Source organism: Agelaius phoeniceus, chromosome 2 (genome assembly GCF_051311805.1).
Source record: "Agelaius phoeniceus isolate bAgePho1 chromosome 2, bAgePho1.hap1, whole genome shotgun sequence".
In the NCBI taxonomy this organism is placed as follows: Eukaryota; Metazoa; Chordata; class Aves; order Passeriformes; family Icteridae; genus Agelaius; species Agelaius phoeniceus.
In genome coordinates this window covers 14,237,423-14,258,527 of record NC_135266.1, presented here as the reverse complement: position 1 = coordinate 14,258,527, position 21,105 = coordinate 14,237,423, and the positions used below count along the sequence as shown (strand labels likewise).

The window sequence follows — 21,105 nt, the reverse complement described above, 5'->3', positions numbered from 1 at the left end:
AGATTTATTGTGTTGTCGTCTGCCTGTTTTGTTTCCTAAAATGTAGTATGAAAGCTGTAAATTGACTCGTCTGCTTATATTAGCTGTAACATTTCAGTACATCAGACTACATTTCAAAACAAGAACTTAATCCATCTTTCTGCAAGGAAGGACTCTTTTTTATCAGGCCATTATTATTTATGGTGAAGGAAGGACCTTTCCCTAGGTCTGGCAGAAGTGTCAGCAGACATGCTTTTAAAATGAACAGGGGAGAGACCATGATTAATAGTCTGGTCAATCACAAATATCAGACAGAGGAGTCAAAAACATAGCCAGAGAGACACCCAAAGGTTTCAGTTTAAGAAACAAATCTGGATCTAACAAAATATGGGGGAGCTCAAATAAAAGCAGAGCTGTGGGTTTGTGCAGGCGATACGAATATGCAAGGGAACAGATCCATCCTTCCTCTACTTATCTTTCATACAAGCAGAGGGAAAAAAAAAAGAAAACAAAAAAGCAAGAAGAAAAGAAAAAAAAAGCACAGGCTCACTGGATCCCTGTCACATTCCAGGGTTTTTTTTTTTTCAATCTATTCATATTAACGGTACAACTGGGGATTTCCAGTTTTTGTATCATCACTGTCAGGAGCAGGCTAATGGAGCATCTCAGAGACAGACCACAGTTCCAGCCACACAGGGCACTTTCCTCCTTTTATTACACTCTGTAGAAGATGTCACACATGCTTTCCTTTAGCAGTCCTCATGAATCAGGAAAGAGCTGCCAGAGAGTGACCACCAGGGCACTTGGGAAAGAATCAGGTGCCAGCTGTCAAAGTATTTCTTGGTGATTTACATCATTTTTGTATATCTCTCTATCCACTTGGAGGAACAGGCCAGAGAGAAGCATTTACATATTTGCATTTTACAGGACAGACTGCAAAGAGATGTTGTCATGCAGGAGCAGGAGGGAAGATTTCTTTCCTGTCAGCAGATGCAAAAAGATATTTCAGTTCCTGTGAATTCTCCCAAGATCTGCATTAGCAACTGCAACGTGTGGAGTGTGCATGTCCTGTCACGGGTGGCAGCACGTCAGAGCACCAGGGAGAGCAAAGGGCTCCTCCATAGCTTCTCCTCACCTTTGTCCCTCTCTTCCCTTCTGTTTGGTGAACATTAGGGGCTTGCACACACTGAAGAAAAGCTTCCAACGTGACTGATTTTGTCAGTAGCCTGTTTGAGGGAGGTAAGAAATCAGCCATCTTGAATTCCAGCAATGAAATCTGTGGATGCAGACTGCAAAAAGTGTGGCCATCCCTCGGCAGGGTATTGTTCTGGTTTGTACACTGGGTTAAGAAGGCAGCTGTTCTTGAGACAGCCCCATCCTTCATGACCCAAAGGACTGGGGTAGAGAGGGAATACACAGGCTGTGACATTGCTTTGTTCCTCTATTTAATTTCTTCTTTCTCTGGTTGCACAGTTTAAAAAGTCACCTTAGTTTTGGGGTTCTTAAGCTCTGATTATGCTGTTTGTGCCCATGATGCCCCATTCCTTGGTCCTACCCAAAAGAAGGTAGGACTGAGGAGAGGAAAAGAGGCAAGTGAAGTTTCATTGATTAAATATAAACTACTAACTGCACTGAGACCAGCTTTCAATTTCTCAAGGTTACTTCTAGAAAGTCCTTTTTAGTAGAAGAAAATTGTCATCCTTCTGGGAGAAATGCAGCACGTAAGAGCAAAAAGAGTGATACTTTTGTATAATATTCCTACTGTGATGGAACCCAGCTGGAAATAAGGAGGATGCCTCCTTCTGCTTCACTCTTCTGATAACTGCAAATGGACAAAAGTTGCAAGTTGAGAGGATCCCTCACCAATCAGCAATGGGAGATTAACTTTGTCATTAACCTTGTCTGTGCCCTCACCAATTTAATTGGCATTGGCCCAGGTCCCAGACCCGAGGCCAAGAAATATTGAGCAGAGCTTGGTCTGGTGATGCAATGAGAGCTACTTCTCCTCTCCCCAGCCATCCTGGACTGGCTACATGTTGTCTTGATCCCTTGGCACAAAGCACAGGCTCTTTCCATGTCACCAGCAAGACTTTCAGCCAGTATAAATGAGCACAACATAACCAATGTCAATAAAAAAGGTTTTGCAGCTCTTAAGAGTCTAACCAAAATTATTAAACTCTCCCTGAAATTTTTTCTTCTTAGTTCCCTTTAAAAAAAGTCTTTGTTACCCATCTCCTCACTGTGGGTAACTTCTTTCTCTCCAAGCTCCAGCTGGAACCTGCATTACACTTTGCTCAGTGCCCTGTTGCAAAAAACATTCCCCATTGGCAGCACTAAATCCCCTGCACATGCTCCTAAAATATCTTCTGTGGTTCCTCATGCCTAACTAAACAATGCAAAACCCTGATTCTCTGCATACCTCCCACAGCCATCCCAGCTGCTCCTGACACCTTTCTTTTCCCCTAGGCCCTCTTCACTCATCTGAAGTTACTCATCAGGAATGCCCTCCTCCATCACTTCTCTCAGTTTTTTCTTTCATTGGACCAGTTTTGGGGAGTGAGGAGAAAGAAGTTATTTTAAATAAAACCTTATCAACTTCTTCCTCTCACATTAGTTTTGAAACTTCCCATCATAATAACAAGATTTGAGCAGATGCATAAAGATATGCTCATTTCTGGATGTTCAAGTCATCCTAAAGCCCTCTGGCCTGGGCTGTTGTTGACCATGACACCATGGCCTCATGCTAATCCACATGACCAGTTTGGCCTTGAGAGCTTCTGAGCGTGGGTCAAGGCAGTCTTTTTGCATGGATCTGAGAGGCAACAAATGCTCCCCAGCAGACAAATCTGCTCTTGAGAGCAGACTGGAACCCTGTGCAGATGCTGCCTTTGAGTCACATCTTCCCCATCTCCCTTTTATACTCTGTCCCCAAAAGTAGCTACCCTGAGGCGTCTGCTTTGAAAGGACATAATCATATTGTTCCCCCCTCATTATCCCTATTCCCAGCATCTGCACCTCATTGTATGGCCATCTCTTCCCATCATTCTCTCTTAATTTAGTTTGGAAACTCTCTGGAGCAATGAGACATCATTATCTATTTTGTAAAGCGCCATTCAGAGCCGTGGCAGAGTGGCACACATACGTGACAGAAATCCTACCCTTCCCTTTGCTCCAGAAGAGATGCAGAGCAGGGGAAGCTCAGTGCTCACTGTGCAGCACGTGCTGCCAGCTCTCCCCTACAACTCAGGCAAGAGCTCACCAGGCTTTGGTCTTCACAGAGTGCTGTGGGAGGTGTCCAGCTGTTCCCCTCCTGACAACCACAATCCCACAGAATGCATTTGGATGGCAATTTCTGGAGTGCCAGAGCAACGATGCTCAGTAACAAGGTGATTTCACCACTGCAAAGTCGGGAGTATGCAGGTTTCCCTGCTGGTTTGGGAACATCTACAGGGTGCTTGCAGCATTGTAATGTACTCAGTGCAGCTCCAGCACATGTCAACATTCCCCCATATGTTCTTCCCCTACAGACAACCCCACAGTCAAAGGCAGGACAATTCCTTGAGCCAAAGGGAAGAAGAATTTTGTGGACTAAAATCCTACAGCTCTCTTTGGAAAGACATCATTTCCACTGTCGCTAACAGTGCAGCCTGATGCTGGTTACAACAGGCAGTTAAACTGACACTGCTCTGGGAAGACAGGGGAACATCCAGCAGAATTGCTGATGCATCAGTTTTTTCTTCTATGCCCCTGCAAAAATGCATATATATTGTTAATGGTTGGGTTCAAATGATTCTTTGAGTCTTCCTGGGGTCACCTATAACTCACCCAAAGTTAATGTGCTGAGAACTGGGTTAGATGTCAGATCCTCAAACTAGTTTGCCTGAGATACCCTGGAGAACTGTGCATTGGCCACTGGATGGTTACTGAAACAATTAATAATCTCCCTTCCTTTTTAATAATGATAAAATATCTTTAATGGAGACCCAAAAAACCAGCACAGATGATACTGCCTGCAGCAATGACAAAAGTTCTTTACTTGTTGATAATGATGTAGAGCACTAGGCATATCCTTATGTTCCCCTGACACACAGAGGTGAGTAAGCCTGTGTTCAGATCCGTGTACAGTCATGGCAGGGAGGGGAAAGTGCTGAACTGGGAGACAAGAGACCTGGGCTCTGAGCCTGACCTAACAGTGAATGGTCACCTAAACTCGGGTCCAGTTCTCTCCTATGTCTGTGCTTCTATGTCCACCTTTGAAATGTTCTTTAAAATATATTCAAATTAGATTTTCTTTCTTAAACTTACATAGGACTGATACAAGCAGTGGGGACCCACCTCTGTGGGAGTGGAGCTGAGCAGGGGCAGGATCGTGTTACACACCCCCGCATCCCTGCACTGGGCACTGTGGGTGCAGCTGCACAGACCTCACAGGCAGATCACTCCTGGAGTGATTCCTGGTCTTGGGCATGAAACCCAGAAGAACCAGGAGATGTTGGTTCTGACCTTGGCCACGCTCAATCAAGCCACTCACTTGCTCGCCACATTACAAGTGAAACATGGAGAGTTTAGCATTCAAGCTGTGTGACCTAGCTCTGAGGAGACAGGAATGATGTCAAGGTTTTGTGCATGAAGCGTCCATGACAAAACATTAGCTTAGGTCAGACACCACTGAAATGTAAAAGGGAGGATGACTGTCAGCCTATCAACAACCAAAACAGGGAGCCAGTGCTGTTTTATGCAGCAACACATGTAACAGCTGTCAAAAGGAAACTTCCTTTTCTCAGATTTGTAAAACCACCGGCCTGGGTAGTAAGTGGACTCCCATTACCAACACCTTTGGATTGGGAAGCAGCAGCCTGGGCCAGATCAGCGCTAGGAACCAGCGCGCCCAAATATGTCAACAGCTAGAGCATTTGCGCTCCTTTCTGCTATTTAGATACAATTTCTGTTTAAAATCGAGGCCGTGCCCCCGGTCTGTACCTACACACAGGTGGGCAGCGCACTCACCCACCCGCGGCCGGGGCTGCGGTTCGCGCTGCGGGGAGCGGCCGCGCTGCCCGGGCACGGCGCGGTGCCGGCAGGTGCGGGGCTCCCCGCGCGGGGCACGGCCGGGGCAGCTCGGGGCGGCTCCGGAGACGAAGCCGGGCGGCCGGGGACCGTGAGACGGGCAGGGACAGCCTCGCCGCCGGCACCCGCTTTCCCTAATGGGCATGTGCGGCGCTCGCACATGCCCACTCGGGCCGCGCGGGGCCGGCGGGCTGTGCCGCGCTGCCGGCGCCGCCGCGGTGGCCGTGCGGCGGGACCGCGGGGCGCGCCGTCGGGCACCCCGGGACGCGGCCGGCCCCCGTGGCCGGGGGCAGCGCCCGGACGTTTCTGGCGGCGGGTCCCCGCAACAAAGCCCCCCACGAAACACACCCGACACCCTCTCCACCGGGCGCGGCCGTTCCGCGGCCCGCCGCCCGCCCGTCGGAGCCGCGGGCAGCCTGCGCTGTCCCGTCGTCCCGGGGGCGGCGGTGCGGGCGGGGCCGGGCGGGGCGGGGCGCGCCGCGGCGTCCCGAGCGCGGCCGGCGGGCGGGCGGGGGCCCCGGCGGGAGGCGCGGCGCTGCGCCCGCCGCCCCGTGCTCGGCGCCGCCCGGCGTGGCCCCGCGCCCCTGGGCGGAGGGCGGCGGCGGCGGGGGCGCCGCGGAGGGCTCTGCGCGCCCGCCCCGCCTCGCCTCGCCTGCCGCGGCCGGGGGATTAGTCAGCAGTCTGCGGGCAGCCCCGCTCCCGCGCAAACTCCGCGGCGGGGGCGGGGAGCGGCGCTTGCCCCTTCCCCTTCCCGCGGCGGGGCGGCGGCGGGGCTGCCCCCCCACACGCACCCCCCGGCGGTCCGCGCCGCCGCTCCGCGGCGAGGGGCGGCGGGTTGGGAAGTCAGGCACCGAGGAGCTGGGAAACTCCTCTCGGGCACGGCGGCGTTGCGGGAGGACGAGCGCCCGAGGCGCCCCGCGCACGCACACGGGCGGGCGGGCGCGCACACACACCGCACACACACGCACACGCGCGGCGGCCGCCCCCGGCCCCCCGCAGCCGCGGCCGGCGGGGAGGCGGCGCCCGGCGGGGCTGCCCCATGGTCTTGAGGGGGCCGTGGGGGAGCTGCGGGGGCCCCGGCGCGGCGCTCGCTCTCCTGCGCGCCCTCCGCACTAGGATGTTGCGGCAGGTCTTGCACAGGGGGCTGGGGACGTCCTTCTCCCGGCTCGGCCACTTCGTCGCCAGCCACCCGGTGTTCTTCGCCTCGGCACCCGTGCTCATCTCCATCCTGCTGGGCGCCAGCTTCAGCCGCTACCAGGTGGAGGAAAGCGTGGAGCACCTCCTGGCCCCCACGCACAGCCTGGCCAAGATCGAGAGGAACCTGGTGGACAGCCTCTTCCCGGTGAACCGCTCCAAGCACCGGCTCTACTCCGACCTGCAGACGCCTGGGAGGTACGGCCGGGTGATCATCACCTCCTTCCGCAAGGCCAACATGCTGGACCAGCACCACACCGATCTCATCCTCAAGGTAACCCCGGCGGGTCCCCCGGCCCCGAGCATCGCTACCCCGCCCGGCCCGGCGCTCCGCATCCCGCCCCGCTCCCCGCACCTGCCCGCCGGCACGGACCCAGCCGCGCATGCCGTGCTCTGCCCGCCCGGCACGGGCGCTGCCACCGCAGCTCCCCGGTCACCTCCCTGCAACAGTTGGGACGCCAGCCCGGAGCGCCCGCGCCGCGGGATCCGCGCTCTCCCTCCTTTTTTTTTTTTCTTTCTACCCCCACCCCCCATCTTTTTCTTTTTTCCCCGTTTTGCTTTTTATTTGCTTTGGGTGAGCGAGAAGGGCAGTCTGGCTTGCTTAAATAATTTTTTCGGTGTCTCTCCACTCGCGTGGCAGTTGTGCTCCCGAGTTAGGGCGTCTCGGGCTTTCATAAACTCAAACTTCAAAAACAGTTAGGTACCAGTCTATCAGGCTGCCGAGAATGGTTTGGGGGGCTGCTGCTGTGTCTGGACTGCACTTCTGCATGGAGAGGGGTACCACAAAACCTTCTTCTCACTGCTCATCAAGGCAAATGACATAACTCAGCAGCTTATTTTTAGTGGGTAGTGTTTTTTTCTCCTCCACTCCCAGCCCACCACCACCGGTTTCATAGATGAAGAGAAAATCCAGCCCAGCTGTAGACTGCAGGCATGGTGCAGCCTGTGCTGCCGGTTCAAGTTAGAGCGGGCAGCATCCTCCCACTTGAGCAGCACGGAGTGTGCAAGTCACAATCTGACAGGACATCTCACTGTGCTATAGATCATAACATGTCAGAAACCTGCTTTTCTTGAACCTGGTACTCTAGTTTATGCCCCAGTAGTTTTGAGCAATCCTGGAAAGAAAAACAGGGATGATAGATGCAAAAAACTTGAGTGTTAAGAGGGTCAAGTTCACTCAAGAAAAAGGAAAGGAACATTTTGAAATAAGCAGAGGTGTGGCTAGCTCAATCCTGCACATTTTTGCTGTTGCCTTGTGGAAGCCCAAAAGATTTCAGCATTGGTTTGGGTTTTTTTCCCTCTGAATGTCAAACTGTCAGCCCATATAAAAGCCAATGTTAATTCTTCTTTATCGCTTCAAGGAGTGTCTCTTCTAAAATGAAAAAACAGATGCAAACACCTATTGTAAGAGACTTAAGGGAGACCTCTCACTTTGCTAAACAATGAAATAACTGTTACAGTGAATTTATTGATATTTCATTTCCACTGTAGGCACATACAGAACTGTGGTACAGAGCCACACAGTATTTTCTGTTTTCTTTTTGACATATTACCCAACAGTAATGAGCAAACATTTAATGAGTGTCGACTCACTAAGTACAGTAACAGCAATGTTAGTGGCGAATGAGAAAACTCCAGAGAAATGATTTTCATGCCTTCGTTTTCTTGCACTGTGAATTGCAATTGCATCCAGTATATGCACATTTACTCAGTCATAGAATAATAATGATAATGGATTTTTTCTCTGTACTGCTTTCTCTGGAGATGTGTAGTTTTATCAATAGCAGAGTGACACACAAATAAATGATACTCAGAATCTTTCTGCAGGCAAACTTCTGCATAAGATTTATCACGTCAGCAAGAGAGGTATAACTTAGAAAGTTCTGTCAGTATTTAACACAGCCCCATTTTTAATAGACAGAATTCACTAAAAAATTTTTTTTCTTTTAGTGAGCTAATGAACACCATTGCTATTTGATTGTTTAGACATTGTCAGACGTGTCTGATGCATTATTTCCAACTCTCTACTTATCTAGTTAATTCCAATATGTTTTGTGTAGAATGGATTAAGTTCCTTGTCCTGATTATGCTTCTGTTTGTGGGCAGAGGCAGGCTCAGGCAGCTGCCTGTCCAGCCTTGGGGATGGCCCGTCCCATGGGCCACAGAACAGCAAAACAGGAGGGAGGGCTCCTAGCTCCCAAAATTGTTATATCTGTGGTGATGCAGGCCTACATCAATTGATGTTAACAGGGCCCACCAAGGGAAGGAGAAAGAAAAAGGTGGCCATCAAGGCTTTCCTGTACACATTTGGTTGCATGAAAGGGAGAAGGGAGCAAAGGCAGCCCCAGCTGCAGTCCAGAGCCAACCAGCTCAAAGGACTGTGCTTGTAAATAAGTGTCCTGGGTGAAACCACAGAGTAAATCCCACTCACATTTCTGAAGCTGCCATGTAAGTACAGGCAGGGCAGAGAACATACACAGCAGCTTTTGCTTATCTTTCCTTTTCTGGAGGATGACCTCCCCAAGGGAGAGGTTTTGCTTCGGAATAAATGTCAGGTTGGACGCTGGCTCCTCCCACATGGCTGTTGCTGCATCTCCACCCACAAGCAGGAGGATGGGAGACACAGGAGGATGGTTGCCCCAGGCAGATGCTGGATGCTCTTGCAGCACATCTTGCTGGTTTCCTTACCTGCCATATCCCACTTCATCTGCCAAAGAGGGAGAAGAATGAGCCTTGAGAAGCTACAGCTTCCCTAGTCATGTGCCAAGGAAGGGGATTTTCCCTGATCTAGGCAGAGGAAGAAGTCAGCTTCTGTTACTGTTCCTGAGTAAAGGGATACAAAGTTTTGGGCTCTGAGAGGTGGAAACTCAAACATAGACGGTCCTGTCAAAAGTTCATCAGTCTAACATCCAAGTCAGTTCATTAGTCAATGAAAATACTGTTATGGTGACATCTCTAACACACTCTGGTTACCTCAGTGCAGTTCCTGGTGGGCACATTACCAGACTGACAAGTCACCATTGCCAGTGCTGCACAATCCCTTGCTGCTGGCTGGGAGGGGATTCTGGGCAGGGCTCAGCCTCAGACCTGGCTCAGCCCAGGGCTCAGGCAGAGCTCCCAGAGCAGGAGCTGCTGGAGGGCTCCCGCTGTCAGTGCACATCTGCCAGCGCCACGCCGGCTGCTCCCAGCACAGCCCCAGGTCCTGCTGGACGCACAAGCTGCTCCACACAGGGGCTCTCCTCCTTAGCAGAGAGGTGTGTGGCTCCCTTAGAGAATAGTTTTGCTTTTGAGACAATGCCAAGTACTCTTTTATTTCTTATTTTTGTGTAAATCTCTATGCATCGTTCTCATGGCTCCCTGTAAGTGCTTACACCATTCTAGGCCTGCCATCCCAACATTGCATTTCCAGCTGCCATAGTCATTTGCAGAAGGGAGAAATCTAAACATATCCTCAGTCTCTGGTCTTGAATAGGTGTTCCAATAAAAAGCCTTGGTAGAATCTCAGATATGGAAGAGATGCATCCTGAGACTGAGATATCGTGGGAGGACAATAATGAAATTTTACTTGCTGCAGTACCTGCTCTATAGCTGAGCATAGGGAACTGGCATCCTGTGCTGTTGTTGTGCAGGACATTTCTCCCTCAAGATTTGTCTTTTGAGAGAGAGAGGCAGGAGGGAAAAACCCCTAATTGAAGAAAGTGTCCTTTTACCCCTGTATTTCCAAAGAGTGCTTAGAAAAGCAAAAATAATTGGGATACTTGGTATGGACCATCATGCAGAGGTTCAGATGATTATATAAAGCCTGTAGAAATTCTCTAAAAAAACCTAGAATCCCACCTAAAAATAGTGTTAGAACAGCCCCCCTATCATTTCATGGTGATATTTTCACTTGCAGCGAGAGACTTGTTAGGTTAAAGTTATACAAACTCATGGGAATACAGACCTAGACAGATTTTTGAACCTCAGAAAATACATTGTAACTTAGAATTTGACACACCGATCCTTCTGATTCTGTTTATTCCTATATGCTTACAGTGAGTTAACTGCACCATACTAAAGACTTTTTTAAATTAAAGATTTACCTTTTTTGCAGAAAAATATTCTCTTTCCATTTCCATTACTGTGTTTATAACAATAACACAGTACTAATATTTTTTTGGCCAAAACTCCACTAAAGATATCAAGACATAAAGATGAAAAGGGATTGAAATGTAACACGCCTTACTGAAGGGGATTGTATTTGCAGTTTCCTTCTATAAAAATCTGTAGATGACAAGGGTTTTTTTTCTTAAAGAAACCTTTACTAACTACAGATTTGTAGTGCTTATAGATTGCTTGTCTCCTAAACTGGCCATTATTTGATCTAGGTAACTGACTAAATATGTATTTGTACACACAAATGAAGTAAAGTCAGGTATTTCTGTTTAAGGACACATTTATTTAAGAACTTCAGAACTTCTGATTGCTGCAGAACAAAACAGTTTAGCTCCAAAATCTTGCAGACCTCATACTTGTTGGGGTTTTATTTCCTCTCTCTGCTCCTTAATTATTCTGTTCCTGTTAACGTGTGTGTTGGCACGCTCTGTCTACGGTCCTCACGGATTTCCTCACTTACTTTGTACGTGTGAGGAAATTCGTGGAGGAAACAACCTTGTTTAGAAATAACCACGTTCCCTTGTCTGTGGTATTCCCAATTGCTTTGCTGTACAAACATGGCACACTTTAACCATTATTTCCAAAGTCAGTGGAAGTGGGTTGTGATTGAAAGCTGGGTCTGTTGCAATCCTGAATAACAAAAGGTATCCTTTTTTTAGAAACTTTTGGCTACTCCTGAATGCCTGGACATGGGCAGTCAGCTGTGGATCTAGCAATGGATGTAGTAGGTCTCCACCTTCTCAGGGTAGCTCAGGCACTAAAAACACTTCTTGAGAAACAGGCAATAGAGCACACAGTGCATTCTGCTGAAAACAAAATAAAGGATGAAGTCATGTCTTTAGAGCAAGGCTGTAAGATGAGGGGAAGAGTCCTAATACAAGAAAAACAAGGGTGTGAAAGCAGCAGAAGTGCAAGCCTGTTGTCATAGCAGCACAATGCTGCAGGGCTAAAATGTATCTTATGCGAAAACAGATGAGAATTAAGATACGCAGGTAAGATCCAGGCACAGCCAAGGAAGAGGGAAGGTAAATAGCATGTTGCAAGGACAGTGTGGAAGTGTGTGCAGAAACCCCCCTGAGCTCCCAGTGTCAGCAGCAGCAGCTCCTCAGAGTGATTCCTGCAGGCAAGAGAGCTTGGTCTCTCCCGCAGGCACTGGGCAGCGCCTGGAGCAGAAGTCATAAAGTTGCCTGTGCCTGGGAGGACAATCACATCCCCCTGGTGCCCACCACCCCCTGGCCCTGCTCCAGTAGCACCAGCCAGGACAGGGCCCCTCTGCTCTCCCTCCTGCTTCACTCCATGGTGTGATGCTCCCTACCACCCTGCGAGCCGAGCAGCCGTGCTCGGAATGCCCAGCACCCCGTGTTGCCTTGCCTTTCCTGCCTTGGAAGGTCAGACTTTGCTTCCCCTCTAGCAAGCAGAACACATGGAGGACAGGTGTTTTCAGTAGGTGGCTGGATGTGTTGTGTGTGCTGGGAGCATCCCCCCTCAGGGAGAGCACACAAGGGGGCAGGACAGGCATCCGAGGCCAGGGATGTGCGGATGATCTGCGCGTCACAGCCACCGGGACCAGGCCACCCCCAGGCAGTGTCACAGGGCTGAGGGAGAGCTGCCAGGCCTCCCCACTGACCACATTTGTACTTCCTAAAAGCTGGGTCAAGGCCCTGCCTTTAAATTGGGGTTTACTGCCAGAGAACCCCCTCTTTCTTATTGAAAGACAGAAGGAGGAGCCGAGTTGTTAACTGAGACCGTGGGCTGTGAACCTGCAGCTATTAAGGTTTCCCTGCAGCGCAGAAGAGGCTGTTCCTCAGGCTTCTGCTTGGCAAGAGCCCCCTGAGAAGCAGTATAAAGATGGAAGGGTGTTCATGGAGACATCTGAAGTGCATGGAGAAAGCCACCCGTGGTGGAACTGATGCAAGATCAGACAGAGGAGCGAAGTTTTATTCTTTTTTCCCCATCATGAAAAATTGATCTTGTTGCCGCACACCAGGCTGCGCGGAGAGGTTTCTGCTGCCCAGGTGTCCTGTCATCCAGCAGCAGTCAGCCCAAAAAACAGAGTGGCCTTTGGTGGAACAAATTCAGGCAGATTTACAAGGTGTCAGAATTAAGATGGTATTGATTAGAAAAGCTTCTCCACTTCAGATAAGAAAAGAAAAATCATATCTAGCGATTTTCTGTAGCTACCAAGAAGACAGATGGAAATGTAAATGTACGCACATCTGCCGCTCCCATCACTAATAGTCGTCCCTCAGTTGATGACTTGTCGTTTGAACAATTTTTAGATTTTATTTTTCTGAAAATTGTTCAGAGTAAAGATAAATCCTTGTGTTTTTGATAGCTGAAAAAATTAGTTGCAAAAATAAATCCCGTGCATAATTAATATCTTAGCGTCTCTTCAGGAGACCTGATTGTAGGACTGAGAAAAAGAGCCAAACTACTCAGAGCAATCCTTGCTGCTTGCTCTCCAGCTGTGACTTCTAATGTTTATCCCGAGCCATTAGGATCTGTTGGCTTCCTCTGCTGGCTGTGTGCAGGCTCTTCACCCCTTGCTAGGCTGGCATGGTCAGGAGGCCACTGCCCACCTGAACCCCTACCCTGGACCCACGGTCTCGCACTGACAGCAGGGCACAGCCTGGCCAGGGGTGCTTTGTCCTCCCTCTCTGCACCTTCTGATGAAAATGCACTCTTGAAAGTTTAATTCTGCCCCTATCTGCAGAACCCACAGTGGGGATTTTTTGTAAAATAAGCTGGAAGCTGTGCAAGTCTTTTCCCTCTCATAACCTTTTTACGTTTTGACTGAGGCCACCTCTTGACGTGAATAAAAAAGTACACTGCAAAGGTATGAAATGCCAGAGATTACTGAGATCATAGAAGAACTGGAGAAATTTATAGCTATCCATTAAAGGCATTTTCTCCTCTTCATTTTCCTTGGCACAAGTTACCTGTAAAAATTACTAAAAGAGTAAACCAGCATCTCATAAAAATGAAGTGTATATTTAAAATTATTGTCTTCATCCTGCTTTCTAGTTTTTCAGTCTTGAATCCAATACAGTAATAAAATTTTAAACAGTAATAGGTAATGAGTTCAGAGCCTTCTCAGTCTTTCCTCTGTAATCATGAGTTTAGAATTTTTTTCTTTTTTCTTTTATTTTTTTTTTTTAATGAAAGCTGTGATTAAAATAATGGCAATACTTCAGGCTCCAGGACTCAGAAAAAACAGACTTGGTGAAAATGACAGCAAAAATATTCTAAGAGTGGCAACACGGAAAAGCAAAGCTAATATTGGATTTGAACCATCAGATGGAGACTGCAAGACTAAATAAGTCAAATAATAGCAGCAACAACAAAGTAATACGGCTTTGCAAAGATGATGCTCCTGAGAGTTAAACACGTCTGCCTGCCAGATCATTGGCAGTGCAGGAGGACATCCATATATCTAGCTAGTTTTGTCTCATTGGCCATTCATTGACTGTATGTCAAGTACAAAGTATAGTCAAGTCCTTACAATGAGTTATGTCCTCTATAAACACCACATATCACTGCTCAGCAGCAAAACCAAACATATTTTTGAGGTATATATGATAAGCAGGAGGGAGCTGTACACATCCTTGTGATTAGAAATGGTGTCTGTGACTGACCCAGCTTCCAGGAGAGTCAGGATGTGTTTTCATGAGCTGGGCATGGGAGCTTGTTAAAGACTGAATGGTCCCACTGCATTTTGCTGTGGCTGTCACTGTGGAGTTTCCCTAGGAGCAAAGCTGTGCCACCAGCAAGGTGAGATCCAAGTGGGACACCGGTGCTTGGGTCCTCATCCCCTTTGCCCATAGATTTGATTGGGGTAGGAAATTATGTAATATGAGTTTAAAGGATTTCTGGGATTGGACCATTGTGCAGATGAATCAGCAGTTTCTAACCCATCCCTGCTGGGAAGGGATCTGTTTCCTTCACAGGGAGGCTGCAGACTTCTTTGCTACCTGATTAAATTAACAAAATTCTGGTAATACCTTCTCACTTTTGAATTAAAGGATTTTTCGACAAAGCAAAGGGGTACAGGTTTTTCTCACCCCTTCTTGTAGCTTCCTGCATCTTTTGCAAGGACTTAAGAATAAAAACAAGCTTTCCTTTCTGTCCTGACCATACATCTCCAAGTACAACCCTTTTGCCTTCAGGCTCAGCTTTGATGGCACTGCTGAAAGTTGTTTCAAGCTCTGAACAGTGGAGAGCTGGCTCATAGAGCCCAGTGTGGGGCTTGGCCATCCCAGGGCACCCAAACTGACCCTACTGAGGGGCTCTGGTTCCCAGCACCTGTCTTTCTGTGCTGGTAGCAGAGATAGGAGGACCAGCAAAAATAAAACAGTTTGAAGAACTTCCAGCCATGGCTCTCTGAGGCCCTGGTGCAAATGGCATAGCCCAAGATAAGTGGAAGGATTTTTGCTTCCTGGCGTCCCCTCCTGGGCCCATGGACGGAACCAGCTGGCAGGGAAGTGCAATTTCACCACCTCTCATCTGTCAGCTGTGCCACAGGCTTAAACATGGCATGGTGGGGAGGTGTGAGACCAGTACAGCCCTCACCTGGAGATATTTGCTGGAAGGGATTTGTCTCCGTGTTGAAGCCCTCATTCCTCTCTGTCTAAAATAAACAACCAAGTGAGCATGGGACTTAAAGTAAGCAAAGACCAAGACCAAGATGTTACCAAATGCAAATGACTAAAGACTAAAGGAAAACACAGTTCTAGAAATCTCTAAGGTGGTGCAGGACACATAAATACCATTTTCGGAAGGGAGAGGGGAAATCCAAGTAATGGTCACTGTTTAAACCATGGCAGAAGGAAGAAGTGGATGTTATTTTTTCATGTCTGAACACTCAGTGTGCCACGGTGGTGAGGGAGCTTAGGTGGTGCTGTGCAGTTCTCATGCTGCAGTGCTCTGGCATCTCAGCAGTGAGCTGCTTTTTGGTTCCTTGCACTGTTAGCTAGCTGAAAAAGCTGGGAGTGATGAGCAAGCACTGCATCCTTCAGGAAGAACCATTCATTCAGATTTTGTTATTCCTTTAAATTTCCCTTTCTCCTAATAGGATCAGTAAGGATAACAACAGCTGGATAAATGAGGATCTGGTAGTCAGTCATTTGTCCCAGGACTAGGTGCCATGTTTATTCCAAGTTAAATGGTTACTTGCTATTAGAAACCTCTGCTCTGAGGAGTGCAATATGCATTATGCATTAGCAATTGCTAATGTTGTCCCCATCACACAACAGCCCTTACCATCAGACTGAAGTTTCCTGGGGGACCTCCTGGTGTACCACAGGTAAGCCAAATTGCAGACTGTGCAAGACTGTGCAATCACAGGATGTGCCCTTGTAAGCTCTTGGAGCTTCTGTTTTCTGTGGAAGCCATTCACCCAGGGTTATGACTGTGGCACAGCTGAATTCCCAGCATGGCAGCAGAAAGGAGAGTGCCATGGGACTGCAGCTCTCATCAGGGAGGAGGCAGCATCCTGTGGCTCACAGGCTGCCACAGGCAAGCAAAGGGAGAAAGGAGAGAGTCTGCAGCCATGCTGCAGCACACCCTGCCCTGCACTGAGGCAGCAGAGGGCTTTCCTAGCATCAGGTCTGAAAAAAGTGCAGATAAAGTGTTGTGTTTGTCTTGAGAAGGAAAGTCTGGGTCAGAATTCCCAGTGCTGAATCCTTGGGCATGCTGGTGCAGTTCTCAGCATCCTTTGTTGGGATGGAGGGAATGGCAAGCTTTCCTCTTCTTTGGCTGTTTGCCGCCAATTTGAGACCAAACATTGTGGCCATTGGCAAAGCTCAGAATATATCTCATAGCTGCTCTAAACTGTACAAGCTTGCAGCCAGCTCTGGGGGCTGCTCAGCTGCCAGGATGTGCCAGGACACAGAGCTGTCTGCCTGCTTCCCTGTCTTCCCCAAAGCCCCATTGCTGAGAGGTGGGATGGGCAGGTCGTGCCCATGCAGCGCCCACTCCAGCCCAGCACGGTCTCGGAAGCACCAGGCCACTGCTGCACCAGGCCACTGCTGCAGAACAAGCTCTGCAGCCTGGAATGATCATTTCCAGGAGGAAAGGAGGATTTTAGGTGTGACATTTGGCTTCTAGCATTTCACTAAAGATGAAGTAATAGATGAGGTTATTTTATAACCTAAATATTAGAAGAAAGTGCTTCAGATGTGGGAGGAAGCAAAAGCTGCAGTGAGGCAGGGTGGGTAAATAGCAACACACACTGTTTGATAAAAGTTGCATGTCAGTTTAGTTTCTTCTGCTTTGTGTCACTCCATAGATCCTCTCTGAAGGAGTTGTATTGTGAATCTAATAAAGGCAGGAAATTCCTTCTATTCCTCCTGGTTTCCCTCAGCTGCGATTCTTTATGTGATGTCTTGTTTTATAGCTGTTATCAATGAAAACCATTAAGTAGCTCCCACTGCAAAAAAATTAAAATCAGATATCTGTCTTTGATCTGGTAAATCAGGGCATTTTCCTCAAACTGTAGTCATGTACAATAGAATTTGTACCCCAAAACAGCGGAACTTTGCAACTCCAAACTGAAAAGATGAGAAGTATTCCACATAGAGGTTAATTTCTTTGTCATGTTCCTGCAAATATTTTTTTTTTGTTTTGTTTTAGAAGAAAGTTGTGCAAAAGACCCTAATCTGTTGCACAGACAGTTACATTTTTTCTCCCACCACAGTGGAAAATTTTGCTTCTCACCATGGCCAGGTGAGAAGCAAAATATCATGTTCTCATAGTACTGTGAAAAGATTTGTTAGTTCAGTTCATTTCTCAAAGTTATCTTCCTAATGTCAGTATTGAACTGTTATTTTTGTCAAAAAAATTAAAACTACTCAAAGGTGGAAAAATACACCCCCAAGCTGCTAGAGAAACACGATGAGAATATAGGAATGTCGTAATCTTTGTCTATATGATGTTATATTATTCTGTGGAATGGAGGCAACATAATGAAATTTATACCCATCACAGAATGTGCAATGGAATCACAAAACAATCAGATTGATAGTAGCATATAAATTAGGAGGGGGAAGGGTGGCTGGGTGGGGTGTTGCAAATAAGTCTCAGATACCACACAAAAGTCACTATGACTCTTTACTTTCATCAGATAGAGGAGGTTAGCCAGGATTATTAGACAATTTTTTCTTTGCCCCCAGAAGGGTGTATAAACTCTACTGCGCTCCTGTACACTCTCTTCTATTTATTAAACAGTGTTTATCATCAGAGTGATACACATTAGCAAACTCAATATTTTATTTTTGAAAAACATTGTAACCCTAGCCTATTAGAGCTTTTCTTTTGCCATATTTTAAATTTCTTGTTTCTTCTATGTTAATTAAAATGGATTCAGAAAAGGTTGCAATAGTTTTCTGTATTTTTCAAGAGATGGTATTTTTTTCTGCCTTTCTGATGCTCAAAAATAAGTAAATATTTTTGGCGTCAGAGCTCAGTCATGGCAAATTTCAGAAGGATGAGAAACAAAAAAGAAGGTGCACTAAGAGCTGCTAGACCTAAATAACCTACAAACCCTAAAGTTAGGGCACCCTCACTAATTAATAGAACCTCTCAGAGTGAGCGAGAGAAAACCAGTGTCTGTCTCTGCCATTGCTTCCTGCGCTCAGACTACTGAGGATTTGATGGGGGAAAGAGGGAAGAGAAAAGAGGGCAAAGTAGTTATTGCCAGATCTCTTTTCCCTGCTGTGCCAGCAGTCTCTATAGGTAGGACATGCAGCTGTGGCCTGCGCTGGTCCCCTGCGCTGCCAGGCTGCCAGTGCATCCTGCACAGGTGGCACACCTGCTCACGGTGCTCTTCTGCCTTCTGTACTTCAGGTTGGTCTCTTGAGAGAGTAATTGGGCAATTCTGAGCACAACAGTGTCCCTGGACGTGGTTGGGCTTTAGCTGGACCTGTTGAGTTGCTGCACGTGGCACATACGGACATCACATTATGCCAGAGTTACCAGCAAAGGACACAGGGGAATAATACTGCTGATTTGATGCATGTTTCCTTTTCTTTTCTTTTTTTGCAATGAGTGTGCTATTAATACTGCAGTCACCAGAACTTTTGTTGTTGTTGCTTAGATCAATAGCAAGGGGACGGCGGTGAGGAACTGCTGTGGTTCTGGCTGCTGCTGCACGAGATGAACTGGTGAATAACGTGTGTGATTTCTCTTTCCCTTGTAGTTGCACTCTGCAGTGACCAGGATCCAAGTTCAAAGACCTGGTTTCAATTACACGTTTGCCCATATATGTATCCTGAACAATGACAAGACATGCATAGTGGACGACATAGTGCATGTACTGGAGGAATTAAAGGCTGCTCGTTCTTCTAATCGAACTAATTTTGCAATCACTTACCCGATTACTCACTTAAAGGATGGCAGGGAAGTGTACAATGGGCATCAGCTCGGTGGGGTTACTGTGCACAGCAAGGACCGGGTGAAGTCTGCAGAAGCCATTCAGCTCACCTACTACTTGCAGGCAATCAACTCCTTGAATGACATGGTGGCAGAGAAGTGGGAATCCATTTTTTGTGACACTGTTGAACTTTTCCAGAAATCCAACAGGAAAATCAAAATGTATCCTTTCACTTCCTCTTCGCTGAAGGAGGATTTCCAGAAGACGAGCAGGGTGTCAGAACGCTACCTGATCACGAGCTTGGTCCTTGTGGTCACCTTGGCCATTCTCTGCTGCTCCATGCAGGATTGTGTCCGCAGCAAACCCTGGCTTGGCCTGCTGGGATTGCTGACAGTGACCCTTGCCACCCTGACTGCTGCTGGGATCATCAATCTCACTGGTGGGAAATACAATTCCACCTTCCTGGGAATCCCCTTCGTCATGTTAGGTAACTATCTCCTCTCTCTCTTTTGTGTGTTTGTGCCTCCCTGATGCATTTCCCAGCAAGCAGACAAGCATCACTGCATGGCTCCTGTTGTCTCATTCCTGCAGCACTACCCCATGCCAAATCCACACTGCCTCTTTTCCTAAACTGTTTTTATGGTGCCTGGACGTTAAAATCATGCCTGGGGCTCCAGTATGGCATAGCAAAAGGCTGTGGGATGTGGAGCCTGTGCAGTAGCAAGGAACAAGGATGTGCAAATGCCGTGCCTTTTGCAGAGAGGGAGCCCAGCTGCTGCTTCTCTGTGGATGTTTGATTCTGGTTTTGGAGGGAGACCTTTGCAGTGGTCCCCATGCAACACCGACAGCATCAGCTGTGCTGGCAAATCAAAGGGCTGCCCATGTTGGACATTTAGGGAGTGCTGGCTCCTTTGGAGACCAGAGCAATGCTGTCCTGGCTTGGCAGGTGTCTCCCTGTGGGATCAGAGCAGTGGTTGGTTCTGGGTTGCATTTCTCCAGAAGTCCTTGTGTTGGATGAGCAAGTGTAGGGAGAGTTTCACAGTCCTGGGGTGAGAACTGGGACAGGTACCCCTGGTCAGGGATGGACCTGCAAGCTCAGCACCAGCACATCCCATGGCAGAGGGTTATGGAGGGAGGGGCACTGGTTGTTCCCTGGCTCCTGTGCCAGCAGAAACATCTTTATCTCCCTGGGTTTTGTACCACCTTCACTCACTGTGGAGTATGGAGTGGTTCCAGTTTGTTTTGTTTTGTTCTCATCAAGGGTAGGAAAGGGGAGGACAGAAGTCTGGTCACAGACTTCTCCCAGACCAAAGTCAGAGCCCTCTCCTGCTGGCACCAGGGCATTTGTGGGAATTCTGCATATTGTACCCAAAGGGGCAGGAGGACTTCACGGGAGACAAAACGAGAGCTCTGGAGAGTTCACAGCCTCTTTGTTTGTTTTTGGTTCATAACCAGTGTGAAAAGCTTTGTGCACTGTAGGTGTTTAATATGTCCTTGTTCACGCCATTATTCATTTGTGGAGAATAATACATGCATTGATTTGATCACAGCTTCCTCAGCTGAAAATCAGTGTTCAGTAATCCTTCAGGTTTCAAGTGTAAGAGTGTCTCCACTGACTTAGTCACATCATGTAGTGATATGACACGTTTTGAGCACAGCTATTTTTATATCCAGCACCGGGTTCCTGTGCTGTGCTGGTACTGTAGTGCTGCTGCACTGTGGTATTGTTGCACTTTAATTAAAGAGTATGCCTCAGTGCATCACACTACCAGTTAACATACAGAATATATTCAGTGACAAACAGAATCCAGCTACATTACATCGGCTGTCATTTTCAGATGACATCCGTGAAAATTAAACTACATTGTAATCTAGAGGAAATGCAGCACCAGAAAGTCAGAGTCAAAAGAAGGGTATCTTTCTGACCTGAGTCTCTGGTTTCTTTGGTAGGTTTTTATGCCTGTTCATGTATTATAAAATTCAATTCCTCAAACTAAGCAGTGTATATTAAGTGTAACTTTAGATAGGAGGGGATTTTCTGATGTGTTACAAGAGTAGCAGAAAAGCAGTCTAAAGTCCAGACATATGAAGTGAAAGTACATGGGAAAACTGACTCAAAAATATGAAATATTATCTTTTTTTAGGGATCAAATATCTGCTCACTCGGACAACCTTTCAGATCTTTAATTTACTAGTAGTGACAATGCTGAGACTTGAAATCCTCAAAGACTTACAGATAACTATGAAAAGTTTCACGACTATTTTAGTGCTCCTTTTAAGTGCCAAGCTGTATAGTCAATTCTGCTTTTCTTTTAGGTTTTTTTTTTTCTTTTTCTTGATTT

General features: G+C 47.6%; 1 protein-coding gene across 1 annotated transcript in view; it reads left to right on the top strand.

Moving 5' to 3' along the window:
• The first annotated feature begins 5,607 nt into the window (after positions 1-5,607).
• The window catches only part of PTCHD1 (patched domain containing 1), a 45,610-nt gene continuing 30,112 nt past the window's right edge, over positions 5,608-21,105 (top strand). The window contains exons 1-2 of the mRNA XM_054627936.2: positions 5,608-6,514; positions 18,590-19,250. Coding sequence (XP_054483911.2) covers positions 6,086-6,514; positions 18,590-19,250 — 1,090 coding nt within the window. The 5' untranslated portion in view covers positions 5,608-6,085. The remainder of the gene's footprint in view (positions 6,515-18,589; positions 19,251-21,105) is intronic.